The sequence below is a fragment of the Pygocentrus nattereri genome, chromosome 15 (assembly GCF_015220715.1).
Source record: "Pygocentrus nattereri isolate fPygNat1 chromosome 15, fPygNat1.pri, whole genome shotgun sequence".
Classification (NCBI taxonomy): domain Eukaryota; kingdom Metazoa; phylum Chordata; class Actinopteri; order Characiformes; family Serrasalmidae; genus Pygocentrus; species Pygocentrus nattereri.
In genome coordinates this window covers 14,354,761-14,377,618 of record NC_051225.1, presented here as the reverse complement: position 1 = coordinate 14,377,618, position 22,858 = coordinate 14,354,761, and the positions used below count along the sequence as shown (strand labels likewise).

Sequence of the window (22,858 nt, the reverse complement as noted above, 5' to 3'; positions counted from 1 at the left end):
TCTAAAAAAAGTAGCATCACCACTAGTATTAACAATCTTTATTTCCTAGTGTGAGTGCCCTACTTGCTAAAAGAGGCTAGTACCCCACAGAGGTACTCGCTTTTAGACACAGCACTGGGGTTTTGGAGTGGGTATGAAAGGGGCAAAGGTGCTAAGGCATGGGGTAAAGTTGAGCCAGTGGCATCATGCATGAGGCTGAAGTCCCTCTCCACACAAAGCCCTAGCGATTATGATAATAAACAGTTTTTTCATCGGCGTGGCAATCAATAATGCGGCTTCTTAAGGTTTAATATTTCAATGGTATTGATCACCTTAACAACCGTGTTTGTGGTCGACTTGCCTTAACTGCAGGCTAGAGAGAGAGAGAGAGGGAGAGAGAAGAAGAGAGTCAGAAGAGTGAGTGAGGTGAGGTGTATGAACTGATTGAGTTGAGGCAGGACTGCATTAAAAGGACTAAAAGTTTACGGCAGATGAACGTGATATTTTATGTCATTTTTGTTTTCACTGGGCAGGAAGATCATATGAAGATATGCAGAACAGAAACAGTGCATCTTTCTTTAATTGTCCTTTGTTTCTTGTTGTTTACAAGTCAACGGAGGCCATTTTCCTTGCTCTGACCTGTTCTACCTTGGGTGTTTTTGCCTTGCACACATAAAGGGGAAAAATGAACACATATCTGGCAAAAAACCCTGTAGTCTGCATATTTTACTTCCATCTCTCTCTCTCTCCCCCACTTTCTCACTCGCTCTCTCTGGAGAGTGGAGAGGGCTGCTTCCTTGAGCTATTTATAGAGGAGATTTGATAATTAATGAAAATGAAAGCCTTTGGGCCTGACTGGCGTAGCGTGCACACACACACGCACACCTCCCCTTAACCTTCCAGTAAAGGTGTCCACTAGGTTACTAGGCTGTGTGTTTTAAGATGCACATTTCAGATCTGCAGCCAAGTTTACAAAGCCAGCAAACGGCTCTGAGTGCTCACCTTTTCGGACTCCGTAGGACATACGTCTCGAGCAATACATGCTATACAATAAGACAATAAAATGTCTGTGCACAAGGATTGAGCTTCCTTACATGGATAGACATGCAAAGTCCTCAAATGCACACACATTACACACAGTCTCCAGCACTCTCCCCGCTGCATTCTGGCGCATGCTGTGCACACTCTACAAGCCTGGGGGCTAATGGAGGGATTTTAGCAATGTGAGCATGATTACCCATCTCGGATTATACATCTATACCTTTTATCCCTACACCAGTTTATGCATTTACAAAATGCAAAGCTTTGTCTAGCCAAACCAATGGGGGCTCACAGGGAAATAGGGCATTCCTCTTTTCAGTAGTTTGTTAAGAGTATGTGTGTAAGGGGGGGTAGTGTTAGCAGGCATTACGAGAAGTTATTTTAGCTCTTCTAGAAACTGTACCTTCTCCTTTTCATTTTTAAACTGACAATTTTTGCAGAAATGTTTGTTTTCCTCTCTATTCACATGACCAAGGTCACTCTGGGTTGTTGCACGCGCACAATCAGAAAAAAAAACACGAGCCTTCTTAGATATGTTCTTTTCTGTGCATATTATTTTACTATGGGAAAAAAAGAGTGGCTTTTGGGCAAATGGAATCGCTTAGCAAAAACAACAGTGAGCTGTGAATCTCTAATAGAATGCATTTTTAATGGGCGGATGCGGGCTGTGTTGAGTGCGGTATTAGTTCTGCGGGCTGTGAGCTGAGCTGATACAAGGCCCTCTCCTCATTTGTACTCCCAACCTTGCTCCTCCGCTGGCCCCCCATGCTGCTTGCTAATTGGCAGGAGACCGGGAGCTTCCTGCTGTGCGTTCGCCACTTTTCCTGCGCCTTACCACCCTCTCTCTCTCTCTCTCTCTCTCTCTCTCTCTCTCTCTCTCTCTCTCTCTCTCTCTCTCTCTCTCTCTGTGTTTCTCTCTCTTCGCTAGCTCTCCCTCTCCAGAACCGAGTAATTAACCCACAGCTAATTAACTACTTCTAATTACACTGAGGAGGCTGTTTCTATCGCACTCTCCAAAAGTGAGGAGACACTCTGCCTCCACGTGCGAATTCCCCCTTGGCTACCTTTGAACCTACTCCGGCTCACTTTCACTGCCTGGATAAGCTCCATCTCCTGTTAGCAAGGAGCTAATGCAGCGTCAAAGATCTACACTGCTGTGGAAGCATTTTAATGTGCCCCCCCTGCTCCCACTACGTCCTTTGTTTTGCTACATTGATTGCATTTACAGGTCTTATAATATCACCGCAAAAATCGCTGTGATACTGCTTTATGTCCTAGAAGAGAAAAAAAGCTATTGATACCAGTGAATCAATTCGTCTGTTTTCTGGCCTGAAAGCAATTAGTAACAGATGAGTTTGCAGATGTTTACGGTTGTAGAAAAGTTGCAGAGGGTTAACCCATTTCCACAACAAACAAAATCTATAAAACAATCCCAAAGTATGCTGTGTTTACACCACGACAATCTGGTGATGCTGGCTCTGAGTAATCGAAGCCTAGACAGGTGCACTATGGGAAATGTAGTCCAGTACAGCTTTACAGTAACAAAATGCTGAGTGCAAGGTTAGTAATGTGACGGCAGTGGTAGCAGCAGGACGCTACAGATAGCGGTGCTATCTCTCCTCTTATGTACTCTAAGGCACATTACATTGACCCCCCACACCCCCGCTCTCTCTCCTGCCCCGGCCCCGGCTTCGTCACAGCCGCTGCTATTTCTGTAGCTCAGACTGATAGCTAGAACTGAAGATCATTGATTTTACGGGAAGCCGTGTTTACAGCCTGAGTGCCATCGACCTGAGGTGACTTTTTTTCCTCCTGAAGCGGCGGCAGCACTGAAGCGTCCCTGTGTCTACATTAAACACTCAGGAGGAGGAGGAGGAAAAGTTCAGTCTACTCTGTTTACCTCTCATATTAATGAACTCGATATTGAATGGATTTTACTGCGTAAAATGCTAGATTGCCGCAGCGCAGCTGAATTATAGAAGTGTTGCCATGTTCTCTTGTAGCCACTGAAGCGATTATTAAACATTTGGCAATTAAGCTATTTTGAGCTCATTCCTAAAAAAAATGAGTAGATTTAAGATTACGCAAGAGACATGGTCATTAAGGGTGTACAGGGAGAAGTATTGCTTCAGATGGAAGTGTGTGGTCCAGGGCTGCACCGACAGCCTGGATGGTCCCCCTTGAGGAACATAGTAAGGTCTTACATATGAAGCTGGATGAGCCATTCTCATTACACCACCCTCAGTGTAAAGGCCCTGAACATGACACGTCAGCATCCGGGTAAGAAGCAAGGATTAGGGCAGGCATGAGGCCTTGTCGAGTATTAGAATGGACTTAAGGTTAAGGAGGGGAAGCCGTCTCTCTACATATATGTGTGATTAATTGGGCCAAGCTTAGCCGTCGAAGCCCTCCTTGCTGCAGCCCGAGGAGTACAATGCTCTCTCTATCAATGAACACGTCCCCAGTGCAGCATCAAAGGCCTTGCCTGCTTTATCAATAGGAGCCCTTCCTTCCCACATCTTCCGGTAACTTGCTTAGCATTTACGCCATTGATTTTTCAATAAGCGCCCTAACCCTGCGGTGGCCAGGCTCTGTTATGGCTAGATCTGGCAGGAGCGGGGAGAGGAGGCCCTGCCAGAGATTGCTGGAAGGTAGTGCTGGGGCCTTTTTTGCCTTGGGGGGAGGCGGTGCTGGGACAAAAGATGGTAGAGAAAAAAAGGTCCTGAGGGTTGGGTGTGGGATCAGGGCTGTTACCCTCTGGGCGTTCCCAGCTGGGGCTGAATGCGAGTTAATTCCCCATGAGAGTGTGGAGGGTGCCGGGCCTCTGGAGGCTTGGCCCCCAGGCAGGTGAATGTGCATGCTTCTAATCAGATGGCTTCTCAGCCATTAATTCCCATTTTGCTCAGCCGGTAAATCCCACCTAATGAAAGATCCCATAAATAAAAACTTTATCTCATTTTCCATCCTCACCAAATGACAACCAGACCCCACTCTCTGACAGCATTCATTAGATACTGGGCTTTTTTTTTTTTAAAGCAAAAGCCTTATCTTCTTTGTTAGGCTGGAGAGAGGAGGAGGAAATGCTTCTCTGCTAATGCAAGTAGAGAAGAGAGGCATGCACCTTGCATCAGAGGACTTCACTCTCTTATGGCTCCTGCTGAGAAGATGAGACTTGAGAGACTTTTAGTGCCCAGTCACTGAAACTGATAACTTTTGGAATGAGCATTCTCACAGACACCAGTCTACAGCTTCACATTTTAACTGAATTTGACTAAAAGTGTTCCTGGCCCAGTATATTGTCTGAAACATAGCCTGTTTTGATCCCCTGAGAGCAAGGTTGCTATGCTTCTTCTTATCAGAGAGGAAGCCTCCCTGAACATATCACCCTACCCACTAACAGAGCTCAGGAATTTGGTTCTTTTCTTCTGCTTGATTATCACTTAATATATCACTTAATATGAGTTCAAACTTGTTTTGGCTGCCTTTTACATTGACCTATCTTTGCATAGGCTGAAGCATTTGTCCTATCATTACTCTTGGAAGAAAAAAAAGCTGTCTTCTTCAGTTCTGGAAGACAGGCTCTTTTTTTTGGCACTGTACCATCTACAGAGTGACTAATCATAGTGCAAAGACATGGCAACGTGCACGCTCAGGCATTACTGTAATTCATGGTTTATGATTCTCGGTCGATTGCTACTGTACAGTGCGAGCAGAGAGACTAATATGCGTGCACTTCCCCTGCTAAAGAGTGTCTGCATGTCTGTCTGGGCCCTCGTTAGTGCTGGGCAGAGATTAAAGCTTCCCCTGCTTTAAACAGGTGTCGCTGAGGAAGCAGACCTCCAGCGGACAAACAGCATTATATCTGCCCGCCCATCTGCGACTGGCAGACTCCAGACAATCCTATTGCACATCAGTAACTACCCCAGGTTATTGAATTAGACCTTCTCCATTTTAAAGCCCAATCCTGTTTTCTGTAAGCGGTGCAAGTAGCCAGACGACCTGGGCCCTTTGGATCAGTGTCCGGCTCTGCACCGGAAGTCATCTAAAATGCTTGGTGCTTTTAATGAAATGCACATCGTGGCAGATCTTCAGGTTGAACCATGTTAGAAGAGGAGCTGGTGTGTGTGGAGGTGTTTAGATTTAGGCTGCTTTGCTCGTTACAACAGTCTGGTCTCTGTGCAGGAGAAATGGGCAACAGATAAAGAGGAATGCGGCAGGCATGTTAAAGAAAGACCACAGAAAATGTGCTTTGGCTATTTTTCAGGCCACTGTCACTGGTCATAATTTCTAAATTTAAAATATTTAAAGTTTTTTAAAGGCTGTTCTGTAAGATGACTGAAATATTCAAAACTGTTCTATAAAGTTTTATTTGCTGTTTACTTGTGCCACAGATGTTATTTATTGCAGCCACAGCAATCAAATTTTCATTGTATTTATTCAATTAGAAAAAAATTGCATAATTTATTTAATTGCAAAATTAAATATATGGAAATGCATGTAAAATTGCCTGGATAAATTTATTGTAAGCAGCTTTTACTGGGGTAAAAACAAAGACAGCATTTGTTAAAAATCATGCTCAGTATATAAGGCCTGTGTATATGACTTTTGCAGTGGGGGTTGAAGGGCAGTGGTGGATGAATGAGGGGTGGGAGGGCTGTGGGGGTTGGAGTATATTTTCATCAGACATTCATGAAGAGGGAGTCAGACATTATCAATCTCCCCAGCCAAGCCCTCTCCTGTTAATATGTTTGGGGGTTGGGGGGCTGCAGACACAGTGTCTGATCAGTGCTGAAATTTGCATCCCTAAGTAAATAAGTAAATAAATCAAGTGCAGGCAGCGAATGTGCTAATCAGGCAGGACATGGCGGTTAGCACGCTGCCGGGAAAGTTTGCTCATGTAATATTCAGCATGGGAGGGTGAAAGGGCAGGCCAGAGTTATTGGTTTCAGCCTGGTCGCCCCTTTAATCAATGCTGCCTGCATCCTTTTAATAAAATTATTAGCTCAGCAGTATCTCTTGCTCACATTTTATCTCTTCAGCCTGCTCGAAATTGTGGCCTTTACTAGGGTTCTCTGGTGCTCCGGGCAGCACTAGCCCCCTGAAAGTGCCGCTCCTATTTGTTATGGGAGAGGTGGTGGATTGCTGGAGTGTTTGAAACCAGACTGAGCGTGGAGCTTATTGCATGCCAGATCTAAACACAGCTGCATTCAGAGTTTCAGCGCAGCTGGTGTATTTTAACTTTCAGATTTATTGCCGCCACCACCACCACCCCCCTTTCATTTTTTTTCATCTTTCTGTATGTTGTGTGTATATAGACTGGCATACAAATAATTACCGGAAATATGCATGTACCGTCCATGTGAGAGGATCTGACAAGGTCGCTCCTTCTTGCTGTGTGTTTTTGCATGCATACTTTCTCTGATGTGGAGGTCCTAAAACAGTCTGGCTGATTTATTCAGCAACCTTCAGCTCCCTCTCTCTGGGTGTGGGAGATGGATCATGTGCTGATGGCTGGTTTCACTGTGTCTAATTAGCGCCACAATGGAGCTTCTTTATCCATTAAGTTATTCTGTTACTGTTTCTCAGACTGCGCGTTAATTAAAAACGGATGTATGCGGGAATTCGGAACATGGTAGGCTCTGAGTGTTGTTTGGAAGGTGAAGATAAAAGATGGTAACTCCCTGATATGACAGGAAGAGCAATCTGAGCAGGCTTATTAATGCATGTCTGAGGTATTGTGTTTAAGTACCTAATCTAACCTAATGAGCACTCTGTCATTTTCTACCATTAGATCTTGCACTTTTGTCTCTCTTCTAATGTACTATATATCAAGCCCGCTCGCAGCTCTCTATCTATACATGCTTTTTCAGTTTATCAAGACTCTTTTGTGCCTCTCACTGAATGTTTAGCATTAGTGGCCTGGGATTTAGCATGAATAGGAACAATGTAATGAAAGCATGAAAAGAACCTTGTCTTTTGTTCTGTCCCTCTAATGCTTCAGAAATTTTGCTACCTATCAGCAATTCTCTAACCTTATCCATTTCTCTTTTTTTCTTTTGGTATCCCTCAGGCCTGGATGCGATGAACGCCTCATGTAGGCATCAGCATGGAAAGCTGTGAGTCTCCCGTGGTTTCTGGGACAGACGATGGGCTCAGCTCCTCCACCACCTCCCAGCAGCAGCAGCACCCTCCTCAGCCCTGGAACGATCACCCTAGTGCACAGGTCTCTCCCAGCAACCAACCCGCTTCCCTGGAGCCCCTGTCTCTCTCTGTACCCTACCCAGCCCAGCTCCAGAATCCCAGCACACCTCGTGAGGCTGTGAGAGAGCAGCAGCAGAAACAGCAGCAGCAAACACGGACCCCACCCCAGGCTCCCAACAACAGCTCTGCCAGCAGTCAGCGGCATCCCAGAAGAGGGGGGTTGGAGGAAGAGGAGCAGGAAGCAGTGAGCTGTGGAGAGGAGGACGAGGATTTGGAGGACTTGGACGAGATGGAGATTGACAGCTGTTTTCCGAGTCTGCAGCCCTTCCCAGGCATGCCCATGGCTCAAGTAGGAGGGGGCATGCCCACTCTCATGCGCCAGCAGCCTACACGGCGGACGGATGCTACAGAGAGTGGGAGTGAAGAAGGAGAGGAGGAGGAAGAGGAAGAGAGCAGTGACGTGGAGAACCTAGCTGGGGAGATAGTTTACCAACCTGATGGCTCGGCCTACATTGTGGAAAGCCTCAGCCAGCTGATCCAAAGTGATGGGGGCATGGCACCTGGTGTGCTCCCCTCAAATTCTCTCCCCAGTGGAGGTAAGCTGGGGGAATCTTCCGGGACCTCCTCATCAGTGTACCCTCAGATCATCAACACGTTCCACATAGCCTCGTCTTTTGGGAAGTGGTTCGGCCCCTCAGACCAAGGTTTCCCCAATACCTCATCCCCGGCAGGCCTCAGTCCTGTCCTGCACAGTTTCCGCGTCTTTGATGTGCGGCACAAAAGCAACAAGGATTACCTAAACAGTGACGGGTCTGCCAAGAAGTCTTGTGTATCCAAAGATGTTCCCAACAATGTGGATTTCTCCAAATTTGATGGACTGGCCCTTTATGGTAAAGGCAAGCCCATCCTCATGTGTTTTCTCTGCAAGCTATCCTTTGGTTATGCTCGTTCCTTTGCCACTCACGCCGTCCATGACCATCGCATGACCCTGTGTGAGGATGAGCGCAGGCTGTTGAGCCACAAGCACGCGTCTGCCATCATCCAGGGCATCGGCAAGGACAAAGAGCCCCTCATTAGCTTCCTGGAACCAAAAAACAAAAGCTCTCCCCCACCACCCACACTAGTGCCTGTGAGCTCAGGCCAGAGCTTCTATGGCACGTTCAGTGGGGTTCATTTAGAGGGGGGGAGCAGTAGTGGAGGAGGTGAGGGACTCCTGAACAAAGACTCTGATTCGGGTCTCCAGCAGCAAGCCCTCCTCGCCCTGGGAGGCCTTGGAAGTCCCAAGCCACCCTCTCTTACCTCAACCCCAGGCCCTGCCAAAGACTCCAGCACCCTGCCCAAGGCACAGGGAGGGAGAACAGAGGGGCCTGTGGGGAAAGAAGGGACTCATAGAGGGGAGGATGGGGATGTGGAGGCCCGTGAAAGCAAGGCTCTCCTTCACAGCGAGGCCTCAGAGGAAGAGGAGGATCTACTCTTAGAAGAAGAGGAGGACGAGGTGGAGGATGAAGGCACTGCAGTGGCCTGTGGTGGCAGTAGTAGCAGCAGCGGCGGACAAGTAGGGGAACCGGCTGTCTCAAACCAAAGCATTTCCAAATCTCCTTTATTAATGCCTAGTAGCGCTCTCCAGCCTTCTGCCTGTCCCTCTGCAGCCAGCCCCACACTGAACAGTAAAGCCCCAGCTTCCATGTCCTCTTCCTCCATCAGGGGATTAGAAGAGGGGATGGCTGCAGATGGTGGAGGGAGGACTTCGGAGCTCCCTCTGAGCTTTAACTGCCAGGGGCCCACTGTCCCCATGGCGATGGCGGCAGCTGCCAGCAGAGGGGGCGAGGATGACGGGGCGGGGACCTCCTCACCTCTCGCCTCCAATGCCGCCACTGACGAAAGTGCCAATCGTGATAGTGCCACAGCTCCTGAACCAAATGAATGCCCGGCAGAGGGAGACGAAGACAACGGTACCCTCCTGCACCACCACCACCACCACCTCCACCATCATCATCACCACCCACACCCCTCGTCTCACTCCCACTCCCATCACACAGGGCCCTGCGATATGACTGGGGTGGGTGAGTGCACCCAGAACCACAGTGCTGGGGCCAGTGGGGGCAGCGGGGTCGAGTGCCCCAAGTGTGACACCGTCTTGGGCTCGTCACGTTCCTTGGGGGGCCACATGACCATGATGCACTCGCGCAACTCATGCAAGACGCTCAAGTGTCCCAAGTGCAACTGGCACTACAAGTACCAGCAGACCCTGGAGGCACACATGAAGGAGAAGCATCCAGACTCTGGGAGCTCCTGTGTGTACTGCAGCAGCGGGCAGAGCCACCCGCGCCTGGCGCGTGGCGAGAGCTACACCTGTGGCTATAAGCCCTTCCGCTGTGAGGTCTGCAACTACTCCACTACTACCAAGGGCAACCTGAGCATTCACATGCAGTCAGACAAGCACCTCAACAACATGCAGACACTGCAGAACGGAGGCTCCATCCCCACGGCCAGTGAGCAGGTTTTTGGGCACGCGCCTGGTGGTGTGGTGGCCGTACCCTCAGCCACTCAGGCCAGCAGTCACCACACCAGCCACCACCATCACCCGGCCCAGTCCTCCACCCACATGGCAGGGCCCTGTGGTGCCCCCTCGCCCACCAAGCCCAAGAGCAAGCCCACTTGGCGCTGCGAGGTGTGTGACTATGAAACGAATGTGGCTCGCAACCTGCGCATCCACATGACCAGCGAGAAACACATGCACAACATGATGCTGCTCCAGCAGAATGTGACCCAGATGCAACATGGCCGTCTGGGTCTGGGGGCTATGCCCTCACCCTCAGAAGCAGAGCTTTACCAATACTACTTGACCCAGAACATGAGCCTCCCCCCAGGCCTAAAGTTGGATCCTTCTGGAACCGATGCCCAGTTTCTGCTTGGAGGATTTCATCTGGACCCGAATATAGCTGCCCTAGCCCCAGCACTAGGTGAGTTGACGGAGACAGCTAGGGAAGCTTTTGTGGGCTGTCTAGCTTTAAAGAGTGACTTACACCTTTGTAGAGAAACGTTTAGCTCATCTCTCAGCTCTCATCCATTTATCCACAGAATCTTTTATAGGTGGTTTAATGGAAAAATAGTTTAGTTGAATGAATTTCTGTAAATTTAGTTTTACAATAGGTTTTAACCGCAAAGCTCACTATCCTTTCATGTGTCCATGTTTTCCTCTGAAAGTATCTATAGAAGTTGTGTGAGAGAAAAGCATGAAAGTGAAAAAAGTGACCAAAAGATACTTGAACGGTAGTACATGATGAGTATGATAAGGACCACAATAAATTATATGCTATTTTATGCAGTTGGCGTACTGAAAGCCAGCTACCTTGAAAATGAGAGACTTGCTGTGCATTGCTTTAAAGGGCTATTTTCACACTAAGTAGATGACATGTGACTCAATTGATGCGGTATATGATCCAAGTGAAGAAGGAAGCCCTTCAGTAGGTTTTTTCCTGATAAAGCAGGATGTCCCCGTAACTTGGAGGTAGAGGATAGCCTGTAACTTGCAGAGCTTGAGAACCAAATTGACTAAAAAGTTCTGTTGTTCTGGGTTGGAGTGTGTTGGGAGTGCATACAGTTTCTATGTGAACCCTCAGCTCCCACACAAACACGTGCACAAAATGAGTAAAAAAGGGAAAAAGGCGCATCTTCCTAACATATGAGCCTCTGCTTTTTTCAGTATCCACTGTGTCTCAATGTATTTGGGTCAGTTTGTCTGGAAAATTCCCTACTCGTCACCCCCCGTCATACATGAACACTAAAAAATGTGTGTGAACCAGAGTGTTTTATGCCCCTTTTGTCTTCCAACCTCCTCTGTCCATCAGCTTTTTGTGTCTTTATTCCCCAGCTGGCACTGCCTTTGCCGGCCCAAGTCACCTAATTTTTCCCCAACTTTGTGATTTTATCTTGGTCAAAAAAAGAGGAAAAAGAGGGCCCAGGGAGGGTATTGCAAAAGCAAAGCATAGGCTTTAGCATGCAAACTATAACCCCACTGTTTGCACAGACTTGTCTACGACTTTCACCAGTTCAAAGATATGAACAAGAATTGATGACTGCAGCTTTTTCTTTTCCCCTGTCTGTTTCTTCCTGCCATCTAGTTGATTTTCGTTAATAGGAGTTAACCTGTATCTAAAAACAACCTGTATTATTTACTTTCACATAAGTACAACTTTATCACCCAGACAAAAAGACAAACTTAAAAAAAAAAAAAAAACGCTTCCTTATAGGCTGTTTTTCACTGGAACAGAAAAATAGTTTTCCATCTTTTGTATTCTGTCTCTTCTCTTTTTGTTTGACTCAGAGAATTACATGATCCTACTGTCTCATTTACACCCCCCCCCCCTTTTTTTTCTCTTTTCATAGCCTGTATCCTCTAAGCCTAAGCTAAGAGAGAGTCGGCCCCTTTAGCCAACACCTTACGTACAACTTTGGTTAGCTTTTCCAACAATCAGAACACTGTTCTGCCAGCCCATGAAAAAACATCTAATAAAATTACTGTCTTGGAAGCTTTTGTTGCATAAACCAGTTTTCCAGAAGCTCTCGTAGATCTGTTTAGCTCAAATTCGTGTTATTGGAACAAGCTCTCTCGCTCACTTTGGCCCAACGAGCTGATACAGTCTGACACAACTGCAGTCAAAATATTGTACAGATTTATAACCATATAACTTACTATATGAATTGCATGTGGGATTTATTGCCCAATGGGTGTATAAATTAAATGTTTGGAAAGGAAGTGCCAGCATTTACTAACACAAATAAAGAAATGTAGTGGGGTTATAAGTTAGCATGGGTGAAGCAGGTAACCTAGAGAGTTGGAGAAAACCAGGAAAGGTAAGAGAGGTATTGATAAAACAGAAGTGAATAATAGAGAGTTCTTTACCCTGAGCAGTGAATCTGTGAATGATTTCAGGGGGCTTCACAGAGGTCCCCCTCTCCCTGCTATAATAGTGCAGGTAATGGAGAAAAGTCTGAGAAAGGCTGCATTCTACAGCAATAAATAAAAAAGAGGCTGCTGGAATTAATTTAGTGTAAAGCCAGACGGGGTCAGCCAGTGTGCTCAGTCTAGGCAGTGATAGATTAAAGATCAGTGAGCAAAGGCAAAAACTCCTGCTCTCCTGCCTCCTCCTTTTTCTTTTTCCCTCCCTTACCGCTTTTGGATGCTTTGTCATGTTTGTTGCACTGTAGTTGAATATTTCTCCACATCTTCAATCAGTTTCTCTTGTTCTGCATCTAGTCAGGCTCATCCAACAGATTCTTTATTGATTTGACTGGCATGCCAGGGTAAAAAGAATAGGAAAAGGGGGAGGGGAATTTTTATATCATGGTTCTATGAATAAGGAGGCTAGACTTGATTTACGGTATCATAGGCCTTTAGTTCTCTTGTAATGATAGAATAACTTTCCTTTTGCTGTGGAGTTCACAGCCTGTGAAGTTGATTTAGAGAAGAGCTGTGGAAGTCCAAACAGGGCTACATGTAAATCCAGAACTCCAGGTCAGAGTGGCCAGTTGCTCACTTATTTCTGTTTAATAAAAATTTGGTATGTAAATATACACATCCATATTATCCTCCAAGGAGCTGCAGAGCAAATCCACTTTTATAGAGCAGACAAACACGACTTAGTTGAACAGCTGATCCGTGCACCTTTTCCCCAAGACATTCCTTATTCCATCCAGGCATAGTATTGCAAACCAGGAAGCTCTGAATTTGAACCAAGCCCATTTATTACATTGTATGCACATGTCACAAAAGTCTATGTTGAAAGTGAAGATGATGTGTATGATCTTATATCGTGTATGGAAGACAAACAAATGCGTTTGTGTATCCTGTGTCCTTCAGTAGGTGGGGACATCCCAATGGATGTGCGTCTGGGTGGAGGGCAGCTGGTGTCCGAGGAGCTGATGACCCTGGGAGAGAGCCTGTCGCAGACCAGTGACCCTTCTCTCAAGCTCTTCCAGTGTGCTGTGTGCAACCGCTTCACCACTGACAACTTGGATGTGCTGGGCCTGCACATGGGGGCCGAGCGCTCGCTGCCTGAGGACGAGTGGAAAGCAGTGGTGGGTGACTCACACCAGTGCAAGCTGTGCTGCTACACCACACAGCTGAAGGCCAACTTCCAGCTGCACTGCAAGACCGATAAGCATGTGCAGAAGTACCAGCTGGTGGCTCACATCAAGGAGGGTGGGAAGGGCAATGAGTGGCGCCTCAAGTGCGTGGCCATTGGCAACCCGGTGCACCTCAAGTGCAATGCCTGTGACTACTATACCAACAGCCTGGAGAAGCTGCGGATGCACACAGTCAACTCGCGTCATGAGGCCAGCCTCAAACTTTATAAGGTGAGTGATCCGTCCTGGTCCCGGTTGAGAGCACGTAGTCAATGTCTTAAGATTTAACTTTGTCATGCTTCCCTCTGTTATCTTTAGCAGAATTGCTCCATCCTTCAACCAGTGATAACATGGACCTTAGGGCTGTACTAATACCCACTAGCTATATCTACCCCATAACTTACACACTATTAGACCCTGTTCACACCTATATGAATTTTTTATAAAAATTTTCTTTCTTTGTTTTTTTTTTTTTTTTTTTTTTGGAAAATACATCACACAACACCATAATTCAAATTGGGTGAAAACTAGAAAAGCGCAGTGGTGCAGCCATCACGCCATAAACCCAAGGCAAGTGGTATGTTTTCAATTTTAAAGCTTTTAATTTCAAGCAAAAATCGGATGTTTAATCTGTGGGAAATATTGAATTGTGAGGTCTGATTGTTTACAAGTCAAAGTCTGTTGTATTTGTATATTTTGCTCAGTATGCGTGACATCAAAATGAAGGAGTTATGTCCCCTATTGGGCTGGCATACTCTTGCGAGTGTTCTGAGTCAGTTTTGTGTTGGTTCAGATGAAGATTTTTTCGAAAATGAAGAGAAGAAATACATTTTTATAATTATCTATATATGTGTGGATAAGGCCTTTATCTCCTAGCCAGCAGATGGCTGTGGCATTGTCTGTTGTCAAACTTGCAAATCCTGACAACAAATGACATTTTTATGATACTTGTTTTTTCTTTTTTGTTTCCATTTTATATTCATATATGCACATTCCTACCTATTTCAATAGTTAATGCGAATAATACCTACTCAGTGCTGTTAGATGGCAGTAACTATGAAAAGGCCGGTAAATATTGAGGCCTCTTCTATAACTTCTATATCCAGTTTGCCGTGTGCTACCCATTTGTGATTGCAAAGATACAACTAGCTGAGATATGAACATTTACCTTTGTGATTATTCGTAATTTATTGTTACTTATGCAAAAACTAATTCATAACTCCCTTTTTGGCAGGGAAAACCCTCTTATATGTTTGAAATTTCATGACCAAATGGACCAAAAAATGGTCTAACATAACTTAGAAGATATCATTACATCAAAATACAGGGTGGGCCATTTATATGGTTACACCCAAATAAAATGGGAATGGTTGGTGATATTAACTTCCTGTTTGTGGCACATTAGTTTATGGGAGGGGGAAAACTTTTCAAGATGGATGGTGACCATGGTGGCCATTTTGGATCCAACTTTAGTTTTTTCAACGGGAAGAGGGTCGTGTGACACATCAAACGTATTGAGAATTTCACAAGAAAAACAATGGTGTACTTGGATTTAACATTAACTTTTTTTCTTTCATGAGTTATTTACATGTTTCTGACCACTTATAAAATGTGTTCAAAGTGCTGCCCATTGTGTTGGATTGTCAACGCAGCCCTCTTTTCCCTCTCTTCACACACTGATAGCAACACCACAGAAGAATTGCTAGCACAGGCTTCCAGTATCCGTAGTTTCAGGTGCTGCACATCTCGTATCTTCACAGCATGGACAATTGCTTTCAGATGACCCCAAAGATAAAAGTCTAAGGGGGTCAGATCGGGAGACCTTGGGGGCCATTCAACTGGCCCACAATGACCAATCCACTTTCCAGGAAACTGTTCATCTAGGAATGCTCGGACCTGACACCCATAATGTGGTGGTGCACCATCTTGCTGGAAAAACTCAGGGAATGTGCCAGCTTCCAAAGTGGATCGGTCGTCATGGGCCAGTTGAATGTCTCCCGATTAAAGTTTTAAAAAAATGTTGGGGATTAGGTTTTAATACAACAGCAATGATATAAAATATATCATGATGTGCATATCGTATTGTATTATGTACTGGTTGACAATATTCAGCCCTAGTGGATCTACTCCTGTTAGGAAGCCTAATGTTGAGACAGTGGCAGAAGAAGAGGCAGGAGCAGTTAGAAGCCTGCGAGACATGGCAGGTCAGCAAGGTCCGAAGGAAGGTGGAGGGTGAAATTGCTGGAAGAGAGGATGAAGAAGTGTGAAGTGAGAGAGAGCAGAGAGAGAGAGAGGTTTGGTCCCAATACTCTTTGGAGCGGTAAAGGCAGAATCATTCTCGACAGCCGTATTGATTTTCCCCGGACTTGGAGCTTCACCTTCTCCTCTAATCATTCCATAATAGCCAATGGATGAACACTCTCTGAACAAATGGCTATAAATCTAACAGGCCTGAATCCACTTAGGCACCTATCCTGTGTGTCTACAGCCCGGGCTCTCGCCATGGTTAACCCAAACTGGCATGGCAGCACATGGGGACTCCTCTCCTTCATCCTCTCTCTCTTTCTCTGTAAATATCTCCCACCATCTCTTCCTCTTGCTTTTCCTCTACTCTTTCTCCCACACATAAACACACTCTTACTGACTCCCGTGCTTTGCACACATTCACGTACAGACTCCTATATTTACACACATGCATTCTCAGACAATCCCTCCCCCGAACAGAGCACTGTGCACTCTGCCCCCTCTCCCTGCTTATTCTGCCTTTATTTACACAAAGACTCCACTCCATTTTCAAGTGTTATGCTCTTGGAAAGTTAATGGATGAAAACAAACAATATATATTATTGGGTTTTATTCAAGGAACGTTTACAAGAGCGTAGCTCTTGTTCCTTCTCGTCTCTGTGCCAGAACTACTTTTGGCAAAGGGCTTCGTAAAAGGATGGGCTGAAAACGGGCAGTCTTTTACGGTGTGCTTTAATCACTTTAGAAAGCTGCGGTAAAACAGAACAATTTAGAATAACATCCAGCGCTTCGTCAAAGAACTGTGGGCCTCTGCGTTTTTATGAATGGGTTCCTTCCAGTCCGCTGATGGCTTTATTGCAAGCTTCCTGTCTACGAGCTCTTTACACCCCAGGAGTGTTCAGTGTGCTAACGGAGAGAAATCGTTTCTCAACACTCCATTAAAAGGGAAGGTGTGAGATGGGGCTCCCATGTCGACCATAATCCTGGCCCTGGGGGGAGGTAATGGTCAGCGGCAGTGCCGTGAAAGTGGACGCATTGCCGGTCAGGGGCAGGGCCTATTCACAGTCTCCTCAGGGCCTGCAGGTAAAGCTCTCCAACTGTCTTTCCCCCCACCCCCCACCCCCCGTTCAAGCCTGGACATGCAGTCAGGATATTTACAAATACACAACAACTCAAGTATGTAGCACAAGCCGCATAACTGGCCTGTTGGGGAAGAGACATGGGGCTTCATCTAGCTTCAGGCAGGATTTAAGACCTCGAGAACCAGGTTAAGCTTACCTTCAGCACCTGGCCATGTAAATTACCATTCCGGTTCAGTTGGTATGTTCGGAATTGGTATTTAATCTTTGAAAGATGCTCAAGGGGTCCTGCTACTATATTTCTTGATTATTTTCAAGGCATGGCCACAGTCTCTCCCTCTCTCTCTCTCCCCCCTCTCCATTCATCTCCCTGTGAGTAGTGTGGAAGCAACTGAGATGAGCCTGTCTCACTTTAAATGCCTGACGTTCTGTGGAGGCTTAGAGATGTTCGACACATTGGAGCATGCTCATATTTAAGCTCTAAGCTGCTTAAAATGGTTCCTCAGGCCTCAAAGCCCCACGAATCTGAAGAGCGAAGAAGACGGCCGTGGCTGACCTTAGCATGGCAAACCCTGTGAATGGCTGGCTTCCATCAGTTCCTCCAGCCCACCCGCAAACGATGATGTTCACAACTTGACAAGAGTCATTACCATGTCTCATGACCTACAAATGTGATTAGTAGATGATAAGTACATGGTGGTGCTGAGGCCGCACAGTAGCGACGGCTTCTTTCTCAGTAGTGTCACAGGCATGATGTCGCTTTGGATTTATGGCTCTGGTCGAGGGGCTGACAGGCCAGGCCTGACGATGGCCTGCCAGCTGGGCTCAGCTCAGCCTGCGAGAAGGAAAGAGAAAGTCTTTATGCCTCCCGAAGCGAAATCTGATGCAAAAATGCTACATTTTTGGACCTCTCTTTGGGGAGAAAATAAATCATCAAGTCAGCATAAACAGGGCCGTAAGATGTGGGAGATCGTTGGGACACTTCGCCCAAATCAAACTGGTTTGCATTAAACAGGCCCTTTGTGTGCATGGCTCCGTATAAATTGGAGCCTGTAATTACTGGAATTAAAAAGGAAGGTTTAAACTGAGGGCTAAGCTGGATGGGATAATTTGAGAGTCTGTGGTATGCGGCCCATATTAGGACTTTCTAAAAATACGCCTCCCCCCACCACTCTGCATATTGGAATGTTCCGAAAGCCCATGGAAAGCTCCGGCGAGTTGTCCTAACCACAAGGACCACCGCAGAGCCTGGTCCAGGGATGAGATCAAGTCGCTTGAGTTTCAGATACACCTCTCAAGTCAGCCTCTCTCCTCACAGATGAACTTTCACCTTTTCTTGCTCCCTCTTCACACTTGTCAGCTGCTTTGTAGTGGTAAGGATGATGTCATGATGGTCACTCCTAAGCACTTGCAGATGGGCCACGCAACAACATACAGGTCATACTAAAGTTTAGTCTTCATTTTTTTGCTGTAATTTTCATCATTTCCAGAGCTGAGCTTTATACATTGAAAAAAGTGGAAAGGTTAAGCCTATCTCAAAATTGTGATAACCAGTGTTATGTTTGCCCTTCTTTTCTCTCTAGATTCCCAGACTTTATGTGAATATATTGTTTTTTAAGATAGCAAATGTTGCTGTATGTCTTACGAAGCAAAAATTATGTTAAACCTTAATTTGTGATCTTAGCAAATGGAAGCTCATCAATGTATGTAATCAATAAATTACATATTCATCTGTCCAGTAACAACAGAACATGACCATACTTTGTTTCGCTTTGCTTTTTCTTGCAAAGACATCCACTGCAGTACATCCCAACACATGATGAAACCTACAGTTCTGGCAAGAAGACAGTTTTCCTATATGCCCAAACTTGACTAGTATCAGTTTTCCTAAACTTCACTGTTGATGTGCAACAAATATATCAGCGTATTAGGAAATGCTTGGAGGAAAAGTGGAGTAAAACGCAGAACAAAAATAGTTGACTGCTTCATCATAATCATGTAGAAGTGGTGCTATTTAAAAATGCTCCTGAAGTACGAAGACATAACGGCTTACATTCCACATCAGCGTGTCTCTCAGGTGTGAAAGTTCTCTGGCACGAAGATGGACCGAGGCTCTCGACTCCAGACGGCGTGGGGAGAGGCAGGGCCAGGCCTGAGCTTCCAGGCAGACCTTTCAAGGGAGCAGGAGAAGCAAGGGGGTTAACTGGCTACCTTCCTCGTCTCGGGGGCCACTGAGATCTGCAGTAATTGAGATTGATTGGATGTTATTTTTCCTCTTGCAAATGTAGTCCATTAGCTTGGCACATGCATAATCAGTTTAGGCCGCAGTTAACTGAATGTAATCATGTTCCTCGGTGTCTGCTCGCACAAAATCCACTCCAGATGCCGCTTGGCCGTGGAAAGAGAGGAAGAAAGTGCCGTCACTATCACATGGGGAATCTTTACCCAAGAAACCCCTCAAACACAAGCCCCCCCCAACACACAAATTCCCCTCGTCCTGGTCTCGCTCTGTTAAACACAAAAGGATCTACACAAGCTCATGCACACACATGTGTACTCACACATTTAGCCACCACTGGCCCTAGTCCGTGCGAACAGGCCTCTGGATCACATGTTGATGCGTCTCAGTTATGCTAACGTTGCGCTGATCGCAGTCCAAGTCCGGCCTACCGGGCCAACTTAGAGTGTTGGTTTTTTGGGGGGGGGTTTTGGTTTTTTTTTTTTTTTTTTTTCTGGACGAGCTCCTTTCTCCTTATTTTCCCCTCCAGTGCAATCCAACTGGAGCAGCTCGGCAACGTGGAGGGAAAATATCCGCGCTCGGCAGAGAACAGAGGAGAAACACAGTAAAACAAAACAGACAGTAATGTGAGGGAAGGGATTAGGCATGGCCGCCACAATGAAGCGCATTAACATGCTCCTCAATTACGGCCCTGTCCTCCCCTCCCCTCCACTGTGTAGCCACCCCCCAAGCCCCCCCCCCCCCCCAACACACCCAGTCGGCCGGACTGACCTCCGCCATTAATGATTATGATTAGCATTATGATTTATCCTCGTCAGGCCAGGGGAGCTTGACTCATCAAAACAAATAGACTGCGGTCATGCCGGCTCCAGCAAGATTGTTTTTGTTTTATTATCGAATAAAAAGTGCAGAGCAATTTAGAATTAAAGTCATGAGGGAGCGTTTTACTGCTGTTGGTATGGGGGCCGTAGCTGTGTCTTTCATCTGTGAGGAAAGAAATTGAACCTCAAAAAAAAAAGACAGAGAGATAAAGCCACACCCAAACTGTACAAGCAAACCCTCCAGACATCAGTCAGCAGTAGAGACTGAGAGAGGGATGGAGTGGGAGCGAAGAAGTAGGGGAGGCAGCAGGTCTGAGAGTGATAGAGAGAGGGAGAGAGACGTTTAGATGGAGATACTCTGCTAATTATCATGGCTAGCCTGTGATTGTTCAGTAATAGTGCTCAGTGGGGAAAAAAGGTTGCCGCTCTTCCAGGAAGAGCACAGCTCTGATTTACTGGTAGTACCGCGCTAATAAAGCGCTCGCGCCGTATCTGCACCGCCGCCACTCAGACATCCTGCCCCCCCCATGACTATTAAAGACAGCACAGTCCACCCACTTCATAGGCAAAGAAATCTGCCAACAGGTTCTTCTACTCAGAACATGTTAACATATTTCCTCCTCTTTATTCAGTTATTAATCTTATGGGTTTTTATCCAGAAACTACTATGTATTATTGAATTGTAAGGTATGTAGTTGCAGCATTGAAGAATGCATGTAGATCCATGCTGCCCATCAAAAGTTTGAGGAAACCTTGCCTTGTTACTTAAATGTTCTCAAGGCTACTTTTCAAATAAGCAAAAACTTTCTGCAAAGGTTTTACTCAAACAGAGTTGCAATTTTACTTTATATTCTTAGAATAAAGAGCATTTTCCCCTAAATACAGTTTTCTTTTCCAAACTATTGTTAGAAGCACATACTGGAGAACATCTTTTGGCCTAAAGGTTGTTTTAACACCTGAAAGGTTTGAGTGCTGATGACTGCTGACATCACAACAAGGGGGATAACGTGTAGGGTATTATTTTGTTTTTTATTTTGTTAATTAACAGTAAAAACTGTCCTTTCTCAATGATGGTAAAAATCTGTAAAATTGCAGCCTCTTAATTTCTTGGAAATACTGCCTGTTTCTGCAATTCAGCAGTTTCACTACTTCAAGTAGTTATTTTGACATGGATTTAAATATTTTACCATATAATAACAGTAATAACCATAAAAATAAACACTAATGTCTGTGAAATAAAGGTGATAATTTGTTTTTGTGAATTTACATTCTCTTTCTGTAAATCAACAACAGCAGTGTTAAAATATGAGTATGAGTATGGTTTATTTACATGCATTTAGCCCTTAAAAAAAAAGAAGAAAGAAACAGTATTGGCCCTTAAATTTCAAGTCCATTTTTTTAGTAGTGTATGTGTTGCCAAACTTTTGATGAGTAGTGTAGTTTTGTAGTTGACAGAAGATTTTTGCTCTCACATTCTATGTATATACAGAAGGTAGGCTAGTGAGACTGTGTTTGGGTCTGTCACTGTCAGCGCCGGTGTGAACTGCTGCCCCAATCTGAACCTAATCTGGCCCTGCCTGCCTGGAGGCCACTGAACTCTGACTTACTGAAACCAAACATAGAGCAGCTAAGTTGGAGAGGGAGGGAGTGGAGGGCTTTCCCCTAGACAGGGGCTGAAGGTTGGCTAGGATGACTGTCGGTCTAGCATTCGGGAGCGTGGGCAGGCGCACTGTTGGTCAGTATGTGAGTGGGCGGACCCAGGGCTGCGTGTCTCTGGCAGTCTGCTGGAATTTCACAACTCCTGCAGCTCCCACCTCGGAAAGGCCAGCCGCTGACCCATGGCCCAGCTGCAGAAGCCCTGCTGCTGGTTAGCAGAGCATCTGCCCCTCTGTATGTGTGTAGACCAGCAGCCAACCTTGCAAACATTGTCGGCCCCAATCTTTTTTTCCCCATCTGCTTGCTAGAATTGCGAAAGTTAGAGGAGAAATTATTGTGTTAACAGCCATACATTTTTTTTTGGGGGGGGGGGCAACTGGACAAGAGCTACTGAGCATGCTCCTGCGTCTGGTGATGGAAGCTGTTGATCCTATTATCTGCTGCCTGATCAGCACAAGCTGAAAGAGGATTGGACTGACTGGTGTGGATGGGTGGGTGTGTGTGTGTGAGAGTGTGGGTGTGTGTGTGTAGATATTGGTTGAACTACATGACAAATGAAATGACACATTTTTTTCCCAATATATTTAGCTCAGCATATAAATACAGCACTATGGTTAACTAATATTAGCAGAAAATGCCATATTTAATTCCCTGCAGAGGGTGTATAATCTTACATATTTTTGCTTAGAAAATCAACAAAATATGTAATTTGACTTGGGGGTGTTCAAAGTTTTGCATATGATTTCATGTTAATGTTAATATTTTAATATTTGCACTCATGAGCTTATATGCATGCAGCTTATATGAGTGTAACAATGCACAAGGTATTCAGATTGAATACGATTTTCAATTCTGAGATCAGGATTCAGTGCAGTTTGTGTATTAAAAAGAATATTGATTGTACAGAGCTGTAATTTATTTGGCTCAGGTGATGAAACATTTCAAAAAGACTTTTTTAATGCTTATCCCACCATCATCTAACAAAATAAAACCAAAAACTCTAAGAATTTATAATAATAGTAATAATAATAAGTCCAGTCATTTGAGCATAGGTGTGTACATAAGCTCCTCCTGCACCCTGCCCACTTTACTTTGATTGGCTGTGCTCAGATTCTGAACATGGATAGTTGCTTCTGCAAAAAATGATCAAGAGACTATCAGTGATGAGCTGGATTTTTCAGTCTGTATTGGTGTGTCTTTTTGCCTTCACTAAAATAAATAATGCACTGAATGTACTCAATTTACATCATTTTCACACAACTGAACTTACATCCGTGTAATGAATATTGCATCAGTGTAGTTTTGTCTGACTTTACTTTGTTTGTGTATATGTTATATATGCATTTTATTCCAGTGCAACCAGTGGTTCATACAGAAACTCTCACCCCTGTTTCAATTGCAAGTATGACATCAAGCTTCCTTCATCTGTCCATCCGAGGAGCTGTCTTTCTTTTTCTCTGCCTCTCTTT

The 22,858-nt window shown here is 45.3% G+C and overlaps 1 protein-coding gene across 3 annotated transcripts in view; it reads left to right on the top strand.

Moving 5' to 3' along the window:
- Positions 1-22,858, top strand: part of zfhx3 (zinc finger homeobox 3) — a 305,456-nt gene that overhangs the window by 188,989 nt on the left and 93,609 nt on the right. For 2 of the 3 annotated variants that reach the window (XM_017700699.2, XM_037545321.1), the window contains exons 5-6: positions 7,091-10,184; positions 13,085-13,581. In XM_017700699.2, coding sequence (XP_017556188.2) covers positions 7,127-10,184; positions 13,085-13,581 — 3,555 coding nt within the window. In that variant the 5' untranslated portion in view covers positions 7,091-7,126. The remainder of the gene's footprint in view (positions 1-7,090; positions 10,185-13,084; positions 13,582-22,858) is intronic. The other variant, XM_037545320.1, reaches the window with a different exon arrangement.